Source organism: Pan paniscus, chromosome 19 (assembly GCF_029289425.2).
Source record: "Pan paniscus chromosome 19, NHGRI_mPanPan1-v2.0_pri, whole genome shotgun sequence".
NCBI classification, from domain to species: Eukaryota; Metazoa; Chordata; class Mammalia; order Primates; family Hominidae; genus Pan; species Pan paniscus.
In genome coordinates, this window is record NC_073268.2 from 36,565,066 (window position 1) to 36,581,692 (window position 16,627).

The 16,627-nt window shown below is 48.5% G+C and overlaps 1 protein-coding gene across 4 annotated transcripts; it reads left to right on the plus strand.

The window, feature by feature from the left end:
• Nucleotides 1–940: 940 nt before the first annotated feature.
• On the plus strand, nucleotides 941–16,019 carry LYRM9 (LYR motif containing 9). Of its 4 annotated transcripts, none has more exons than XM_034942224.3 (4): nucleotides 942–1,060; nucleotides 11,665–11,808; nucleotides 14,011–14,103; nucleotides 14,887–16,019. In XM_034942224.3, exons 2-4 carry the CDS (start codon nucleotides 11,683–11,685, stop codon nucleotides 14,902–14,904), a joined length of 237 nt encoding a protein of 78 aa, XP_034798115.1. In that variant the 5' UTR covers nucleotides 942–1,060; nucleotides 11,665–11,682; the 3' UTR covers nucleotides 14,905–16,019. The 4 variants fall into 4 exon arrangements, with proteins under 4 accessions (XP_063454772.1, XP_034798115.1, XP_034798116.1 ...); XM_034942225.3 differs by lacking the exon at nucleotides 942–1,060 and adding an exon at nucleotides 2,052–2,134; XM_034942226.3 differs by lacking the exon at nucleotides 942–1,060 and adding an exon at nucleotides 2,124–2,248.
• The last annotated feature ends 608 nt before the right edge of the window (nucleotides 16,020–16,627 follow it).

Genomic DNA, 16,627 nt, shown 5'->3' on the forward strand with positions numbered 1-16,627 from the left:
AGAGAAAAAAAAAGAAAAGAGGAAGCTCTAAAGGGAGTTAGGAACAAAACAAAACTTCCGTTAAGAAATATCCCTGCTTCTCTTATCCTAAGAGAAGAAAAACAGATTCCCAGGTGCCACCGGGGAGCAATGTTTTACTTAAAAAAAAAAAAAGAAAAAGGAAAAAGAAAAAACTGTAAGAAGTTGTCCTGTTAAATCAACGACACATGGAGTCTGAAGGAAATCAGTCTTTTCGTTACAAACAGGTTTAAAAAGCCCTGGAGAAGAGAGACGTGAACAGAAGCAATATTATCCACTAACAACCTAACTCCCGCTTAGACATCAGCTGAGAGATCAGCAGCATCATTGAACAGGGGGGTTTGTCTTAAGATAATGACTCATCTTTATTTCTTTCAGGATATAAAACTTGTATTTAAATCAATTCAGAGAAGCACTTGAGCTTTAAACATTAGAGAGCAGGGAGAGCCTATTTAATAAAACAGCATTATTTCCTTTTCAAAGAATGATACTGGCAGTAGCTCTAAGTTTAAATTTTGTATTATTTTCCTCAATTATAATTATAGATGGGTCTGAAAGGAAGCATGCTTATTACTGTCATATTTATTCTTTTGACAGGTGTTATGGGACTGTAATTTGGTGAAATGATTCAAAACGCAGATTCCTATCCAAACACAATTCTTGTCATCAACACGAGAGGTTCAGGAAAAGTCCTCCAGCAAGCCTTTCAGAGATCTTGAACACCCCATATTCATAGCACAATCCATATTCAGGAATAAGGAGGAGAGAGTGCCTTTAGGGCTTATATCCGGCGTAGCAACAGCCAGAAGGCAGAGTGGGTGTTTGAGGTAACAGGTAACGAAGGCTGTTAGTGGGGACAGCTTTCAACTGGGTGGGGTCGGATCTAGGAAGAGGCACCCAGTAGGACCCCGAGTCCCGCGCGCGGCCGGCAGAGGGCGCTGGGCTCACCGTCGCCGGGCAGGGGCGGTGCCGCTCAGTCCCCGGGGCGCAGGCGCACTCGTCGCCGCGGCGGCGTCCGGGGCTGGCGTTCCCCTGGAGGCTGGTGAGCCGCGCTGCGCAGGCCGAGGCCGAGGGCGGGGGCGCGGGGGCAGCGGCGGCCGGAGCCACTGGGTGGCGGGGGCGGGCTAGGGATGTGGAGGCCTCGGGCGTCCTCGGATCTATAGAAGACCTAGGGGCGACCCGCGCCGGCACCTTTTCCCTTGCGGTCTGCGCTCTTCCACCGGAGAGCTGAGTGCACCGGAGCGCGGCGCCCGGGCTTGACGCAGGCCTGGCCGGGCGGCCTCGGAGGAGCAGGAAAGGCCTGCAGCGCGAGCTAGGGGCGCGAGGTCCGGGGCAGCCCGGAGGCCAGCCTCTCAGAGGCTCACGGGCCTGGCCACTTTTAAAAGGAGAATGTCCCCTCCACCGTCCCTCTGCCCGCGGCACCCGGTGGCCGGAGCAACCTTGTCGTGATGATTTATGCTTCTGCGTAAGAGCAAGTTGCTCCGTGGCCAAAACCCTTTCGCTCCTAGGATTGATCCTTTTTGTGGTTATTGTTTTAAAAAGTTTTATTGAGATATAATTCACGAAGCATACAGTTCACCCATCTAAAGTGCACAATTCAGTGTCTTTCAGTGTGTTTGCAGAGTTGTGCAGCTGTCACCATAATGTTTTAGAACATTACCCCCCAAAAGAAACACCTCCTTTAGCTGTCACTCCCCCCTCCCATCTACTCCCATTCTCCCAGCCCTAGGCAACCACTAATGTACTTCTGTCTCTGTACTTTTGCCTATTCTGGATGTTTCGTATAAATGGAATCATACATTAAGTAGCCCCTTGTGACTGGGTTTGTTCACTTAGCGTAATGTTTTCTGGGTTCACCTGCCATAGGTTCTTGACTTCAGGACAGTTTCCTGCTGGCTTTAGTTTCCTCTGGTAACTTGGGAATCAATTGACATCTATGGAACTTCTGTTATGGTTCAGGTACTATAAACTGTGGAGGAGTGACTAATAACCGTATATATATTTTTCTTACTAATTTCCCTTCATTTCACAGGTGTTGAACTAATACAGTATAGTTTCTTGTTCTCCAGAAGCTTACAGTCAGCAAGGAACAGAAAGCCAAATAAAGTAGGAAAGGGTAAGATGTTCAACGCTGGGCGCAGTGGCTCATGCCCATAATCTCAGCACCGTAGGAGGCTGAGGAAGGAGGATCACTTGAGCCTAGAATTTTGAGACCAGCCTGGGCAACATAGTAAGACTTCGTTTCTATAAATAATTTAAAAAATTAGCCAGACGTGGTGGCGTGTGCCTGTGATCCCGGCCACTTGAGAGGCTGCGGTAGAATCGTTTGAGCCCGGGCAGTTGTGACTGCAGTGATCCCTGATCATGCTACTGTACTCCAGCCTGGGTGACAGAGTGAGACCCTGTCTCAGGACAAAAAAAAAAAAAAGATGTTCAAGCACTTAAGATGTGCCAGCCCCTGTGCTAGGCACTTTCCATAAGTTAGCTAGGTTGGTCTTTACAAAACCCCTGTGAGGTGGATTATTCTTTTCTCCAGTTTACAGTGGGGGAAGCAGAAGTCCAGAGAAGTCAACCAGGTTGGCCAGGATTACACAGCTAGTAGATAGCAGAGGTAGGCTTTTAAACTAGGGTTCTTTGTCTCCAAAACCTGCTCTAAGTTCTGTCACATCGATTATAATCACAATAAGTGATTACAGAGCAGTGTGATGACTGTAATAGGGGTGTGAACAGCATGGGATGAAAGCCTGAAGGAGGTGACAGGGAACTGGGTCTCTAAGGATGAAGGGGAATTCTTGAGGCAGGTGAAGAAGTCAAGGTAGGGGAAAGCACAGCATGTTTCAGAGATGGTATTAACAATAACAGTTAGTAGGAAACATGTAGTGTGTGCCAGGCATCATGCTTAGTAGTCTAGGAGCGTTATTTCATCCTTACAACAGTCCTATGTAGGAAATACTATTTATTAGGGACCGCATTGACAGATGGGGAACAGACTTTGAGATAGAAGTTAAGAAACTCGTCCAGGGTCCTAGAACTAGCAGGTGATAGAACCAGGATTTGAACCCAGACTGTCTGATCCCAGAGTCCTCCAAGTTCAGTCTGTGGCTAAAATGCAGGAAGTGTGGGAAGGACAGCAGGAGGGGAGACTGATGAGAGGGATTGAAACAGATCTCAGAAGGCCATGGGTAGAGAACTCTCTACAGAGGTTCTGAGGAAGGGGAGTGACAGGGTGTGCTTTTTAGGAAGTGTTCTTGGGTGGCACCATGTGGATTGGGCTGGAAGGAGGGAGACAGATCAGGAGATATTCGGATAGTCCCTGCCAGGTATGGGTACAAAGCTGGGAACCAAGGTAATGCCAACAGGGATGAAGGGGGCAGGGAGGGGGTGAGGGGACTTGAGAGCCTTGGCTATGTAGGAGAGGGACTGGGGGAGGCAGGGATTGCTGCCCCATTGCTAGCTTGGGAGAACACAGATGTGCAAGATGGAGCCCTGGAGTGGGTGGGGGTGGGAAGCAAAACCACTCCATTCCTATTTTTCAACTTTTCCCTTCAAGAAGAGTAATTGCATATTTAAAAAATGGCCTGTGCAGGCTTAATTTAGCGTGTATCAGTGCTCAATAGGGCATAATTTCTGGTTATTTTCTGCAGTTCCATTCTTTCGTCTTTTTTTAATATATGACTTTTTCCCACTTATTTTTAGGTGCCTATATCGGGACATAGATTAGGGAAAAGGACAGTGGGGTTAAATGGCACTGTGGGCCTGCTTCTCAGCATCTGTGCCAGTGATAACACTTGGCTTCCAGGAAATTCCCTTTGTAGCTTTATTTTCTCTTTTTAAAAATTCTGTCATATTCTCCTTTGGATTTGGTAAGAGCTTTGTTGTTAAGCATTTCTTTAGTTGCTCCTTTCCTTTATCTGTGTAATTGATGTCAGCCTGGTGACTCTTTCTTTCTTTTGATTTTTTTTTTTTCCATCTATATGCAGGGGGAAGCTGCAGACGATGTCCTTGGGTTTCAGAAAGGCATGGGGCAAGGTTTTGTAGAGAAGATTGAGGAGTACTGGATAATAGTGCAGTCAAGTGCCTTTATAAGTGCTTGAACCTGGTCATGCATGAACCCTGCCAGAGTTCTTTGTGGGGTCCTTAGCCCTGATCTGGTCAGTATTTTTATGAGTGGCTCAGACATAGCAGGTAGTTTCACAAAGCAGATAAGGGCATAGTCTTTGGAATCAAATAGAACTAGGTTCTATTCCAGGCCTTGCTCTATACTAGCCTTGTTGCTCTTGGCAAATTACTTAACCTCTCAGGGCCTCAGTTTCCTCATCTATAAAATGGGACTAATGATACCTCCCTTAAAATATTGTTGTGAGGATTAAATGAGGTAACATGAAAAGCTCTCAAACTTGGCATGTCCTACTCATTCCCTGGATGGGAGCCATCGGCTTTGCAGAAGGCTCTGGGTCAGAGAGCTAGGTACACCAGACTGTTCATCTCTGTGGTCCTAGGGCTGGGTCCAGAGTTGTACAGGTGCTAGATGCTCTGAATGGCATGGCGTAGTTGACTGATGCTTACAGTATATAGGGTTACTGTCTTTCTCTTTGTCCTTACCCTGTGTTTACCTGGCATGTGACTGTTTCTGTGCTCTTATTTTGTTGAATTGAGTTGGATAACATTCAGTCATATAACAGACCCCCCTAAGGATGGTGGCAGATTGTGACTCTGGAATGACCTCATAAAATAAAAGATGGGGAAAGAGACTTAAGAACAGCTCATGGAGCCGGGTGCAGTGGCTCACACCTATAATCACAGCACTTTGGGAGGCCAAGGCAGGTGGATCACCTGAGGTCAGGAGTTTGAGACTGGCCAACATGGCGAAACTCCGTCTCTACTAAAAATAGAAAAATTAGCCGGGCATCGTGGCATGGACATGTAATCCCAGCTACTGGGGAGGCTGAGGCAGGAGAATTGCTTGAACCCGGGAGGCAGAGGTTGCAGTGAGCCAAGATCACGCCATTGCACTCCAGCCTGGGGAACAAGAGCGAAACGCCGTCTCAAAAAAAAAAAGAAAAAAGAAAAAAAGAGCAGCACATGGAAAAATGCCTTTGAGCCAAATGCCAGGGCCACGTGAGGGCCCCAGCAGAGAAGCAGTCTGAGCTGCATTCCTTGAATTCCCAGGTCAAAGGAGGTGACAGGGCCACTGCCTGTGGAGTTGGTCAGAGCATGGCCAAACTGTTGTTTTCCCATGGGACAGCAGGTTTAAGAGTGGTATCAAAAATAAAGGTATGTGTGTTGAGAGGAGGGCAAGTGGGACGGAGACACTTTGAGAGGCGACAGCACCTCCCCGCTGCTTACATTGGAAAAGGGACTAGGGAGGGGCTGGGATAGTTGACTGTGAATAATGAAAAGCTGGGCTTGGGCGTAGGTGAGGGAAGATTTTGTCCCAAAGAGTAGAGCTCTTTGTAGAGTGAGTAGAACTTTACAGCGGGGAATTTTAACTCAGAACTGGAGGGACTTTCCAATAGCTTGAGCAGAGCGAAAATGGGGGACTTGTGAGTTTCCTGCCACTTGGAGCACATGTAGGGAGAAAAGCTGGGTGACTTCCTGCCAGGTGTGTTTTTAAAGCGATTTTTTATTAGGAAAATTTTCCAAATATATGGAAGTTAAAATAACAGTGTGGTGTTCACCCTTAATGCCTACCATCTAAACGTGATCTGAACATTCTGCTGCATTTCTTCATCTTCCTCACTCTTCTCTCTGTGCTGTCTTTTGCTGAACTATTTGAAAGGAGGCTGCAGACCTGATGACATGTCACCTCTAAATCCTTCTGCCTGCGTCTCCTGAGAGTAAGGTGATTCTCCCACATAACCACATCGGTCTTATAACCCAAGAAAATTCATAATTCACACTATCGTTTCACATCCAGTGAAGATTTTCATTCAGGAAGTTGGTAAATCACTGTGACCACCATATGGAGAATGGCTGGTGGGGCCTGAGGGCAGGTGGATACCCTTCCAGCAACCCCAGCAAGAGCCTGAACTAGAGGCCTGACCTAGAGTAATGAGGGGTGATGAAGGCTGTTTCAAGGTAACCACAGGCCTCCCACTGAGCATGGTGGCACTGAGGAGGAGATGCCAGACCACAGAGCTGAGTGTGAAAGAGGCAGGAGGTATTCAGGAAGCAGAGAGGAGCACTGTAGGCAGAAGTAGGAGGATTCGTTCAAAATAGAAATTGAATGTCTACCAGGATAGTTAATTTTATGTGTCAACTTGGCTGGGCCACAGGAGGCCCAGGTATTTGGTCAAACATTATTCTGGGTGTTTCAATGCGGGTGAGATTAACATTTAAATTGTTCGATGGAGTAAAGCACACAGCCCTCTATAATATGGGTGAGCCTTTTCCAATCCATTGAAGGCCTTAAACGAAAAGTCTAAGCCTCCCCTGAGTAAGAGAATTCTCTTGCCTGTGGCTTTCGAACTGGGACATCAGCTCTTCCTGGTTCTACAGCAGCTTCCAGCCTTTGTGCTTGAACTGGGACATTGGCTCTGCAGATTTTGGACTTGCCAATCTCCATAATTGCATGAGCCAGTTCATGGTAATAAACCTCTGTCTCTCTCTGACACACACACACATACACACACACCCTCCCTCCTATAGGTTCTGTTTCTCTGGAGAACCCCAATGAGTACATCTACTCCATGCCAGACATTCTGCCCCAGTGCTGAGACCATAACAGGCAAACACAGCATGGGCTGTTGTGGAGTGTGCCATACAGGGCTCAGTTTGCCTGGACTAGGCTGTGGGTGGTGAGAGGTGCAGATGAGGGGTAGGTAGGGGCCAGATCGAGGGGGGCCTTGCAGGCCATGGACAGGAGCCTGGATTTTATTCTGTAGACCAGTGCTTTCCACACTTCAGGACCCTCATGATTTTTGCCGGGTCCACATTTCAATTTGATACATAAAAAATCAGTTTTATGAGCATTTGAAAAAACTGCTTTAGGCCATTAATACCTATGAAAATGTGTTTTTTCCCCCTCATTACACATGAAAATAAATATAAAATCATTACAATAAAAAATACTGGCCATATACTACTTAAAGTAATTTCAGGTATTTGTTCTACATTTTGGGAAAAGTTGCCATGAATGATGGGGGCAGGGGTGGCTATTAGGGGTTTTAGGAAGGACAGGACACTTTGAGATTTATGTTTTAGAAAGATTCACTCTGGCTGTTGGGCAGAGAAGGATGGCAGAAAATGGACTGGAAGACAGGGAGACCAGCTAGGGGCTGTTGCAGTTGTCTCAGAGAGAGCCTGAACCAAGGGTATGCAGTGGAGTAGAGAGGAAGGGAAAAATATGAGGGGCATTCAGAGGTGGAATTTGATAGGAATTAGAAACCAGTGGCATGGGGCCGGGTGTGGTGGCTCACGCCTGTAATCCTAGCACTTTGGGAGGCCAAGGTGGGTGGATCACCTGAGGTCGGGAGTTTGAGACCAGCCTGACCAACAGGGAGAAACCCCATCTCTACTAAAAATACGAAAATTAGCTGGGTGTGGTGGCATGCACCTGTAATCCCAGCTACTCAGGAGGCTGAGGCAGGAGAATTGCTTAAACCCAGGAGGCGGAGGTTGCGGTCGAGATTGCGCCATTGCACTCCAGCCTGGGCAACAAGAGCGAAACTCTGTCTCAAAAAAAATAAATAAAAAAAGAAAAGAAAGAAACCAGTGGCATGGGGATTGAGGAGAAGGAGGAACCTGGGTTGACTGTGATGATTTTGGTTTGGTTGCCTGGGAAGATGGAGGAGCCATCACAGAGGCAGGGAGCCAGGATGCAGAGGCCAAGATCAAGTCCAAAGGGCAGGGCAAGGGAGGCAAGTATTGCCACGCCCAGAGGCATTGACTGCAGTTTTAGCAATGATGCTGTGAGGTTCATTGCCCCTTAAATAATAGCAAACCTACGCTTTAAATTAAATTAAAACATTTTTAGTTTAGCTCTTCTAAGTGGACCCACACATGTATTCTCTACTAGTTATTACTGAGAATGACTAAGTATTATAATTGAGCTGAAAATAATCTGCCGCCCATACTTGCTGGGTTGGTTACTAAGTATTGCTTGAGTTTTTAAGTAATGAAACAAAGTTGTGCTCTTTCCAAATGTTAATTTTGAGGACTGCAGATGGTAACCATCTGTTCCGCGACTAGCATTTTACAATATTTGATTACTACTTTATATAGTTTGGGGAAGCCTGCCAGTGGAGTCTACCCATCAGGTTTGGGACTTTGGTGGTATATCTCCTGTGGTTGCTCCTGATGGTCTTGGCCACCCTTGAACGGGTTCCCCTCTGATTTCTGGGTGGTGAGTCGGACTGGCATGGTCATGATTGATAGCAGGAGGAACTTGAGAAGCCCTGTCCTGTCCGACTCTGCCTTACAGCTGGAATCATCAGATTGCATTGTGGAAGAATTTGTGAGGATCTGTCCATCAGTTAGTACCCTTTGGGATACAAGTGACAAAACAACAAACCCCAGCTGCTTTGGTGAAAGGGGATTAATTGGCCCAGATCATTGAGAAGTCTAGGGGAAGGACTTCCTTCAGGTAGATGGTTTTAGGGCCCAAATGAATTCTTTTTTTTTTTTTTTTTTTTTTGAGACAGAGTTTCACTTTGTGTCATCCGGGCTGAGTGCCGTGGTGTGATCACAGCTCACTGCAGTCGAGGCTGAAGTGATCCTCCCATCACAGCCTCTTGAGTAGCTGGGACTACAGGCGCGTGCCACCATGCCCAGTTAATTTTTTATTTTTTGTAGAGACAGGGTCTCCCTGTGTTGCTCAGGTTGGTCTCAAACTCCTGGCTTCAAGCAATCCACCCATCGCAGCCTGCCAAAGTGCTGGGATTACAGGCGTGAGCCATCACCCCTGGCCCAAATACGTTATTTGGGCTTGTTTTTCTCTCAGGGTCTCAGCTCTGCCTTCTGCTATGTGGCTATGGTCTCAGGCTTCTAGAGGAGGCAAGGTGGCTTCACTGAGAGAGGATCAAATCCTCCCAGCATCAAGTTTAGTGGGAAGGAGCTAGAGTCCTTTCACGCCACTTCTGCAGAGGTGTTGCGATGCACTCTGGTTGGACTAGCTTTTGGCACGTGCCCGTGTGTGAGCTAGTCCTTATACCCATGTGGATGCAGGGCTCTGATAGTCCCACTCAGACCTTCTGGGCCAAGACCTGGGGAGGGGTGCACCCCAGATCACACATTGGGGCTGTTACTAGAAGGGAGAATAGATGGTGGGGGTCAGACAACCACCTATCCACTCCAGCATCAGAGCAAGAATCCAGGGAACCAGGAGGAATTGGCTAGCGTAGCTGAGGAGACACATTTATTGTTGCCGAGGAGATAATGGGATGTAAATGGAATGAAGGAGCCTCTGGAACCAGCTACTTCCTAAACTTCCCTTCTTAGTTTAAGGGCATCTGATAGATTTAGTTTCTGGTTCTTTTTGCAAGGTGAGGGGAGCGTTTTTTTTTTTTCTTATATGTTCCTTTAAAACTAAGGCCAGTCACTAGATCTCTTTTAGCTCCTTCATCTGGAACATAAGGGGCATCTCTGTACAGAGGAGATAGTAGCTTCATTCTGTTTAGTTAACAGTGAATGAAGCCCACTGCGGGCCAGGCGCTCAGCCCAGGGAGAGCCACAGGCGAGGTAGCAGATGAGTCCCTGGCAGCACCATGAGCGGGGCACTGCAGCCCCACAGAGGACAGGGTGAGCGCCTCTGTCTCCAGAGAGGGACCGTGAGGAAGGGCTTCCTGGAGGAAGGACACTAAGCTGAGCCTGGAAGGATGAACAAGGTTCCTCACACGGAGAAGATGGGAAGGAGTCCACGGCCAGGGAGCTGCATGTGCACTGAAAGGCGCCACATTTGGTGGTTTGAGGGGTCTGGGAGCAGTTCCTGTGGCTGACTGGGATGCACCCAGGACACTGATTCCAGAGCTCACGTGGTGTCAGTGTGGAGGAGACTGGAGTGACCGGCTAGGTACTGGGACACCAGGCAGATGCTGTGGCAGAGGTTCAGGCAGGAGCCTGATGAAAGCTTTGCAAGCCCATATGTTCTAGAACCTACCATTTAAAACAATCTATACTCTCATAGTTCCTTTAAAAAAGAAGAGGTTAAGCTAGAGTTGTGGGTTCTTTAGAGACAGCGTTAATACAGAGAAGGATGTGGGTTCTGCAGACACAAAAGAGAGCTTGCTGTATAATTCCATTTATACAAAACTCTGGAAAATGCAGCGGTTGCCTGGGGATGGGGACGTCGGGAGGGCGGGAGGGAGGGATTACAAAGGGTATGCGGTAAATTTTCGTGATGATAGATATGTTAACTCTCTTGATTATGACGGTGGCTTCTCCGGTGTGTACCTGTGGCAGCACTTATCAAATTATATACTTTAAGTATATGAAGTTCATTATATATCAACTATACCTCAATACAGCCTTTTTTTTTTTTTTTTTTTTAAAGAAAAAGGCTCTGGAGCCAGACTGCCAGAGTTCAAATCCAAGCTCCAGCTTTATTAGCTGTGTGATCTTGGGCAAGTTATCAGACCTCTCTGTGACCGGTTTTCTTATGTGTGCATTAATCACATGTAAAGTGAATAGAGACAAACAAGTGCTCATTGTGATTCTCTCTTTTTTTTTTTTTTTTGAGTTGGAGTCTTGCTTTGTCACCCAGGCTGGAGTGCAGTGGTACTATCTTGGCTCACTGCCATTTCCACTTCTGGGGTTTAAGTGATCCTCCTGCCTCAGCCTCCCAAGTAGCTGGGATTACAGGCATGCACCACTAAGCCTGGCTAATTTTTGTATTTTTAGTAGAGACGGGGTTTCACCATGTTGGCCATGCTGGTCTCAAACTCCTGACCTTAAGTAATATACCATGCTGTTCTCAAACTCCTGACCTTAAGTGATATGCCCTACCTAAAGGCGTGAGCCACTGCGCCCAGCCCATTGTGATTTTTATGATAACTCATAGTGAAATGAAATCACGTGCCCACGCTGTGGTGACTCTGTCCAGCAACTTCTCTGCAGAGCCCCCTAGATTCATGCTTCTCAGACTTTAAAATGTGCCTGCAAATCTCCTGGCATCCTTGTTAAAATGCAGGTTTGATCTGGTGGGTCTTTGGGGTGGGGCCCAAGACTACATTTGTGATGAGCTCCCAACGCTGTGGGTTTTGCTGGTTCAGGAGCACACTTTGAATTTCAAGGCTCAGGCCTGTAGGCATTCTCCCCTCTGTGGCTTGGTGCCCTCGCCAGACCATGGCTGATGTCAGAGCTGGTTTCCTAGTGATTGCCCCTCAGGGTCTTCCTGCTTTTCTACCCTACCCTGCCGGTGAGGGACACCTACTCATGCACCACTTGAAGTTGAGTTCCAGAAAGAAGACGCCAGGGATGAGGCTGTATATCTCCCTCCACACTCACCCTTGGTCTTGTGGGCCTGCTCTGGGCTAGAGCTTCTGTTGAACTGAATGCCCAGCCCACCCCAAGGTGCAGGCTCCATGGGATGGGACAGGAGGGGCCTCTGCACCGCACCAAGCTTGCTTCCCAGAGTACTGGGAACTGGGGGTCAGGGCTGAGTACTGAACTTGGCTTGATGCCCTAGAAGTGATCCTGCTTGTTTTCCAGGGACAGAGGGTCTCACGGATGGCCCCGCTGCCAGGAGCAGAACTGGTTCAGAGGCCACTGCAGCTCTACCGATACTTGCTGCGCTGTTGCCAGCAGCTGCCGACCAAGGGCATCCAGCAGCATTACAAGCATGCTGTCAGGCAGGTGCGAGCTGGGTCTGCCAGGTCTGGGGGCTGCCTCTAATGGCAGGCTTAGGGGCGCAGGTCAGAGGCCAAGGCCAGGGCACAGAGCTAGTCTCTGAGATGGTGGTGAGGTGGCAGTGTGGTAAGAGCCACAGGAAACCAGTGCTGGGCAGCCCAGCTCCTCTCTGTCCAGGAAACAGAGGGTGCATCACCCAGCACACCAGCTGTGCTAGGGCATGCATGAGGCAGCTAAGTGGGTAATTAAAATAGACTGTGGGACGCGACATCATTTAGGCAGGCATCCCTGCCAACAGTGCACAACTTGAATTTAATCCTGAGAAAACATCAGGTAAAACCAAATCGAGAGGCCATCTACCACATAACTAATAAGCCTGTACTCATCAAAAATGTCAGTGTCGTGAAACACAACACTGACATTTTTGATGTTCTGGATTAGAGAACTCAAGAGATATGGTGACTAAATGTAATGTATGATCCTAGACCAGAAAAAAAATGCTGTAAAGAATATTATTGGGAACCAGGCATGGTGGCTCATGTCTGTAATCCCAGCATTTTGGGAAGCTAAGGCAGGCAGATTGAGCTCAGGAGTTCAAGACCAACCTGGGCAACATAGAAAGACCTTGTCTCTACAGAAAAATCAAACAATGAGGTGGGAGGATTGCTTGAGCCCGGAGGTCGAGGCTGCAATGAGCTGTGATTGTGCCACTGCATTCTCACCTGGGTGACAGAGTGAGACCCTGCCTCAAAAAAAAAAAAATGAATATTACTGGGGCAGTGCATGAAATTGGAATATGGGCTATGGATTATAGAGTTGTATCAATGTTGAGTCTTCTGAATTTGATTACTGTGGTTATGTCAGAGAATGCCCTTGTCATTAGGAACTACACATGGGAATGTTTAGGGGTAAGGATAGCGTGTCTGCAACTTACTCTTAAATGCTTCTGAAAAAATTTATACATACTTATATAAAGAGAATGATAAAGCGAGTGTAGCAAAATGTTAACAGTCAGTGATTCTGGTAGGAAATTCTTTGTATTATTATCACAACTTTCTGTAAGTGAGAAATCATTTCCAAATAGAAAGTTAGCTAAAATTCATACACATATAATATGGAAAGTAAAAAAAAAAAAAAAATCAGAGGTGGCGGTAGCCACAGAGGGCTGTGGAAACATGGAGAAGGAGCAGTTAGCTGTCTGGGGGAGTTAAGGAGGGCATGCCAGAGGTGGATGCTGAGGGGGGGCGCTCCTAAAGATGAGCAGGAGGATGTGTGGGGCTGGGAGTGACAGGGGAGGGAGGTGCCAGTTCTTTTTTTTTTTCTTTTTTTTTCTTTTTGAGTTGGAGTTTCACTCTTGTTGCCCAGGCTGGAGTGCAATGGCTTAATCTCAGCTCACCACAACCTCCGCCTCCTGGGTTCAAGCGATTCTCCTCCCTTAGCCTCCTGAGTAGCTGGGATTACAGGCATGTGCCACCACGCCCGACTAACTTTGTATTTTTAGTAGAGATGGGGTTTATCATGTTGGTCAGGCTGGTCTCCAGCTCCCGACCTGAGGTGATCTGCCCGCCTCGGCCTCCCAAAGTGCTGTGATTACAGGCATGAGCCACCATGCCTGGCGCCAGTTCTTTTTGAAAAGCAAAACCTGAATCTTAGGTTGCTTCTCAAGGATGAATATCTGGTCAAAAGCAAACAGTATCCCATGCTCTGCACTGGGCCTGGGTGGATTTCCTGAGGCCACTCTATCTACTATCTCCCCTCCCTTCCCTGTATAGCTCTCCTAGCACTGGGCCGAGGGAAGCCCTACTTCTTCCTCCCTGCTGTGAAGCCTATGCAGAGATCTTACCCTGGGGAAAGCAGCGTCTTCTGAGGAAGAGAGATGGAAGTTTCCCCTTGGCCTCTACTGCCTGATAGCCTTTGGGCCTAGCTTGATTTGGCAGTAACTTGGGGGCCAGTCTTTTTGCACCTACCTTGGTGGCAGGAGTACCTGCTTTGCAGTCACATAGACTAGGATTCAAATGCTATTGTTCAGCAGCAAGTGAGCCTCTGTTTCCTCATCTCTGTGTGGGATAATCATAACAGTCTATGGAGGATGAAGAGAGCTGCTGGGTATAAAGTGCCCAGCAGTGTCCCTGGCCTGTGATTGGTGCTCTGAAGCTGCCTGTCCTGGGCATTTTGCCTAGTCATCTTTCTTTATGCTTAAACTTGCAGAGTTTTCGGGTTCATTCAGATGAAGACAACCCTGAGAGAATCCAGCAGATTATTAAAAGAGCCATTGAAGATGCTGACTGGATCATGAACAAAGTAGGTGCTTGGCCCCTGGGCTCTGCCTGCGAGCTGGGGTGATGATGGCTGTGATCCCCATGACCACTAGAGGCCACTCCTGCCCCACAGTTGAGAATGGTCCCTGTGGAGGAGGCCACCAGCCAGCTGCTTCCCTCCTCCAGAAGCTGAAAGGTGAAGACAAATCCCTTCTGGTTGCATTTATATTCTGCAAGTGGGGAGGGGCTCTCACTCTTCATCCTTAAAGGCAAATTTCTGCCCAACAGTGCTGATCGAGCTGAGAGGGGGCAGCAGGAAGAAGGAGGGAAAGCTATAGTGCCAGAGCCGGCGGTGGCACTGTGATGCCGCAGAGAGGGAAGCTGTCCTGGCGGGGGACTCCCTGTCTCTGGGGGGTATTCACACTGGGGCAGAATTATGGAGGAAACATTCAGTATGTTTTGGTGGAGGAAGGGAGTGAGTCAGGAATGTAGACTGGCATCTTGGCCCTTAGATGCTGGTATTAGAAGGACCTAGAGAGTTGGAGTGTGCCCATATCTCCTTGTCCTTCTAACTCACTCTCCAGAGTGAGTTATCACTATCCTCCCTCCCCAGCCCTGTCAGCTTCCTTTTTCACTAAAGAAGAAAGGGAGTCCAGGCATGAACTAGAGATTTGGCTGCCCAGTGCCTCCTGCCTGGGTTTCACCACCTCCAAGAAGCCCCTGCAGGAGGCAGGTGAGGTCCAGATGATGGAGGCCTGAGATTTCTCCAGAGTCCTCCTGCCCCTGTTGGCTTCCCTCCTCCACTTTGAATCTCTCTGTCTTGCAGTATAAAAAACAAAACTGAGAGCTCCGAGGGTGAGCCTTCCTGGCCTCTGGAAGTTGAGAGGCCCCTCTTCTGGAGCTCAGCAGCAGCAGCTGGTTTGGAAGATCCATTGGCCTTGTTGGCTGAAAGCCCGAAATCAGGGGAGAAGCTGACCTTGCTCCGGAGGCTCCTCTTGCCGCGGCCATGTTGCCAGCATCCTTTATGTTTGCACTTCCAGCCACTTACGATGTGAAATTTGGGGAGAATGTAGTATTTTTTTGCTTCTTTTGTGTGTTTTTTATTTTTGTGTTTTTGTTCTTTTACTTTTCTCTGAAAGTGATTCATTTATTCTGGAGATCTCTTTATCATTCTCTGAGTCCCAGAGCAGATGTCCCCTCGGGTAGCAACCTGTACAGAAGAAAGCACGTGGGTTTTAGAACCAGACAGATCTGGATTTGAATCCCAGATGCAATAAGATGAAGGTGAAGTGCCTCACACAGGATGTGGCACATGACAGTGCCTGAAGGGCTCCCTTCAAGGAAGCCGTCCTGCCCCGCCCCCTCCTCTGCTCCTGCAGCGCCCTGCACAGCTCTGCTCCCCGCACGCACCGCGTCGGGTCTCAGTTATTTGTTTGCGAGCTTGCCCTGTCCCTGCTTGTAGCCCCTGAGCCCTCACAGTTGTCACACACCCAGCAGTCTGCCAAGGAGCTGCTTTTCCTGACTACTGTCTCTCCATGCCTAGGGAAGTCAAAGCCCTGGGCCTTGCCTTCAGGGAGTTGACAGTGTCCTTGAAGTGGTGAAGTGCCCACCACATGAACCAAGGAGAGACGCCAAAGCAGCTGCCATGGACTCTGGCCTGTCCAAGCCTCTGCGCACCTGCAATCTCTTTCCACTGGCACTTCCCTGCTTTGCTACCATCGTGGAAGAATGGAAGGGAGGGGGAGAAGGTGGGTGGGCTCAGGGAGAACGGCCAGAGTGGCCAGAAGATGCAGAGAGAAGCCCCACTGGGATCTGAGTATTCCCCAAGGGCACTCAGCCACAGGGATGAACTAGTGTTTGTTTGTATCCTTGCAGTTATGTGACTTAAAGTGACTCAGAGATATCTATGTGTGCGAGTGTACTCCGCTGGCAATGAAGTAAATATATCAATTTGTGGAAGCTCGTGTGTCTTCTCAACTGATAAACCATACGTTCCCTAAGCATACGTTGTCTCCTTCCTGAGTGTCATCTACTGTTGAGAACCTAGAGTCAAGTCAGACAAAGCTGCCCAGGAGGGGTCATTCTTCAGAGAAGGTGACTGGGATTGGCCCCACTGCTAGACAACAGTTGATGAGGTCAGATCTGCCCCACCAGGGTATGGGCAAGCTGAGGGGTTTCAGGCTAGGGCCAAAGCTGAGCCAGGCCCCTGTCTGCACCCCTGCCATTGAGCTGGGGGCCCCTCCTCAGGTGGCAGGGCTGTATTGTGATCATAGGAGTGGGGGCAGCTGTATCCCAGATGTTTCCCCAACAGGAGAGAAATGATTGAAGGCTGACAAGGGTTCAGGATAGAGTTAGCGTCGTTTGCTCTTGACCAGCTCCTGGAGTGGTTCTATGACCTTTAGTTCCTGGGTAGGTGCTTGGTCCAGCTGTGCTTACTCGCCACATGTCAGACAGTGGTTGCCCAGCTCCAGCATGTGGCTGGCCCGTGAGGGAGCCAGCAAGGGGTGGGGTGGGTGAACAGTGTGTTGGCTGCTCTCCCCCAGCCCCTGTGCTGCCACAGAGGGTAG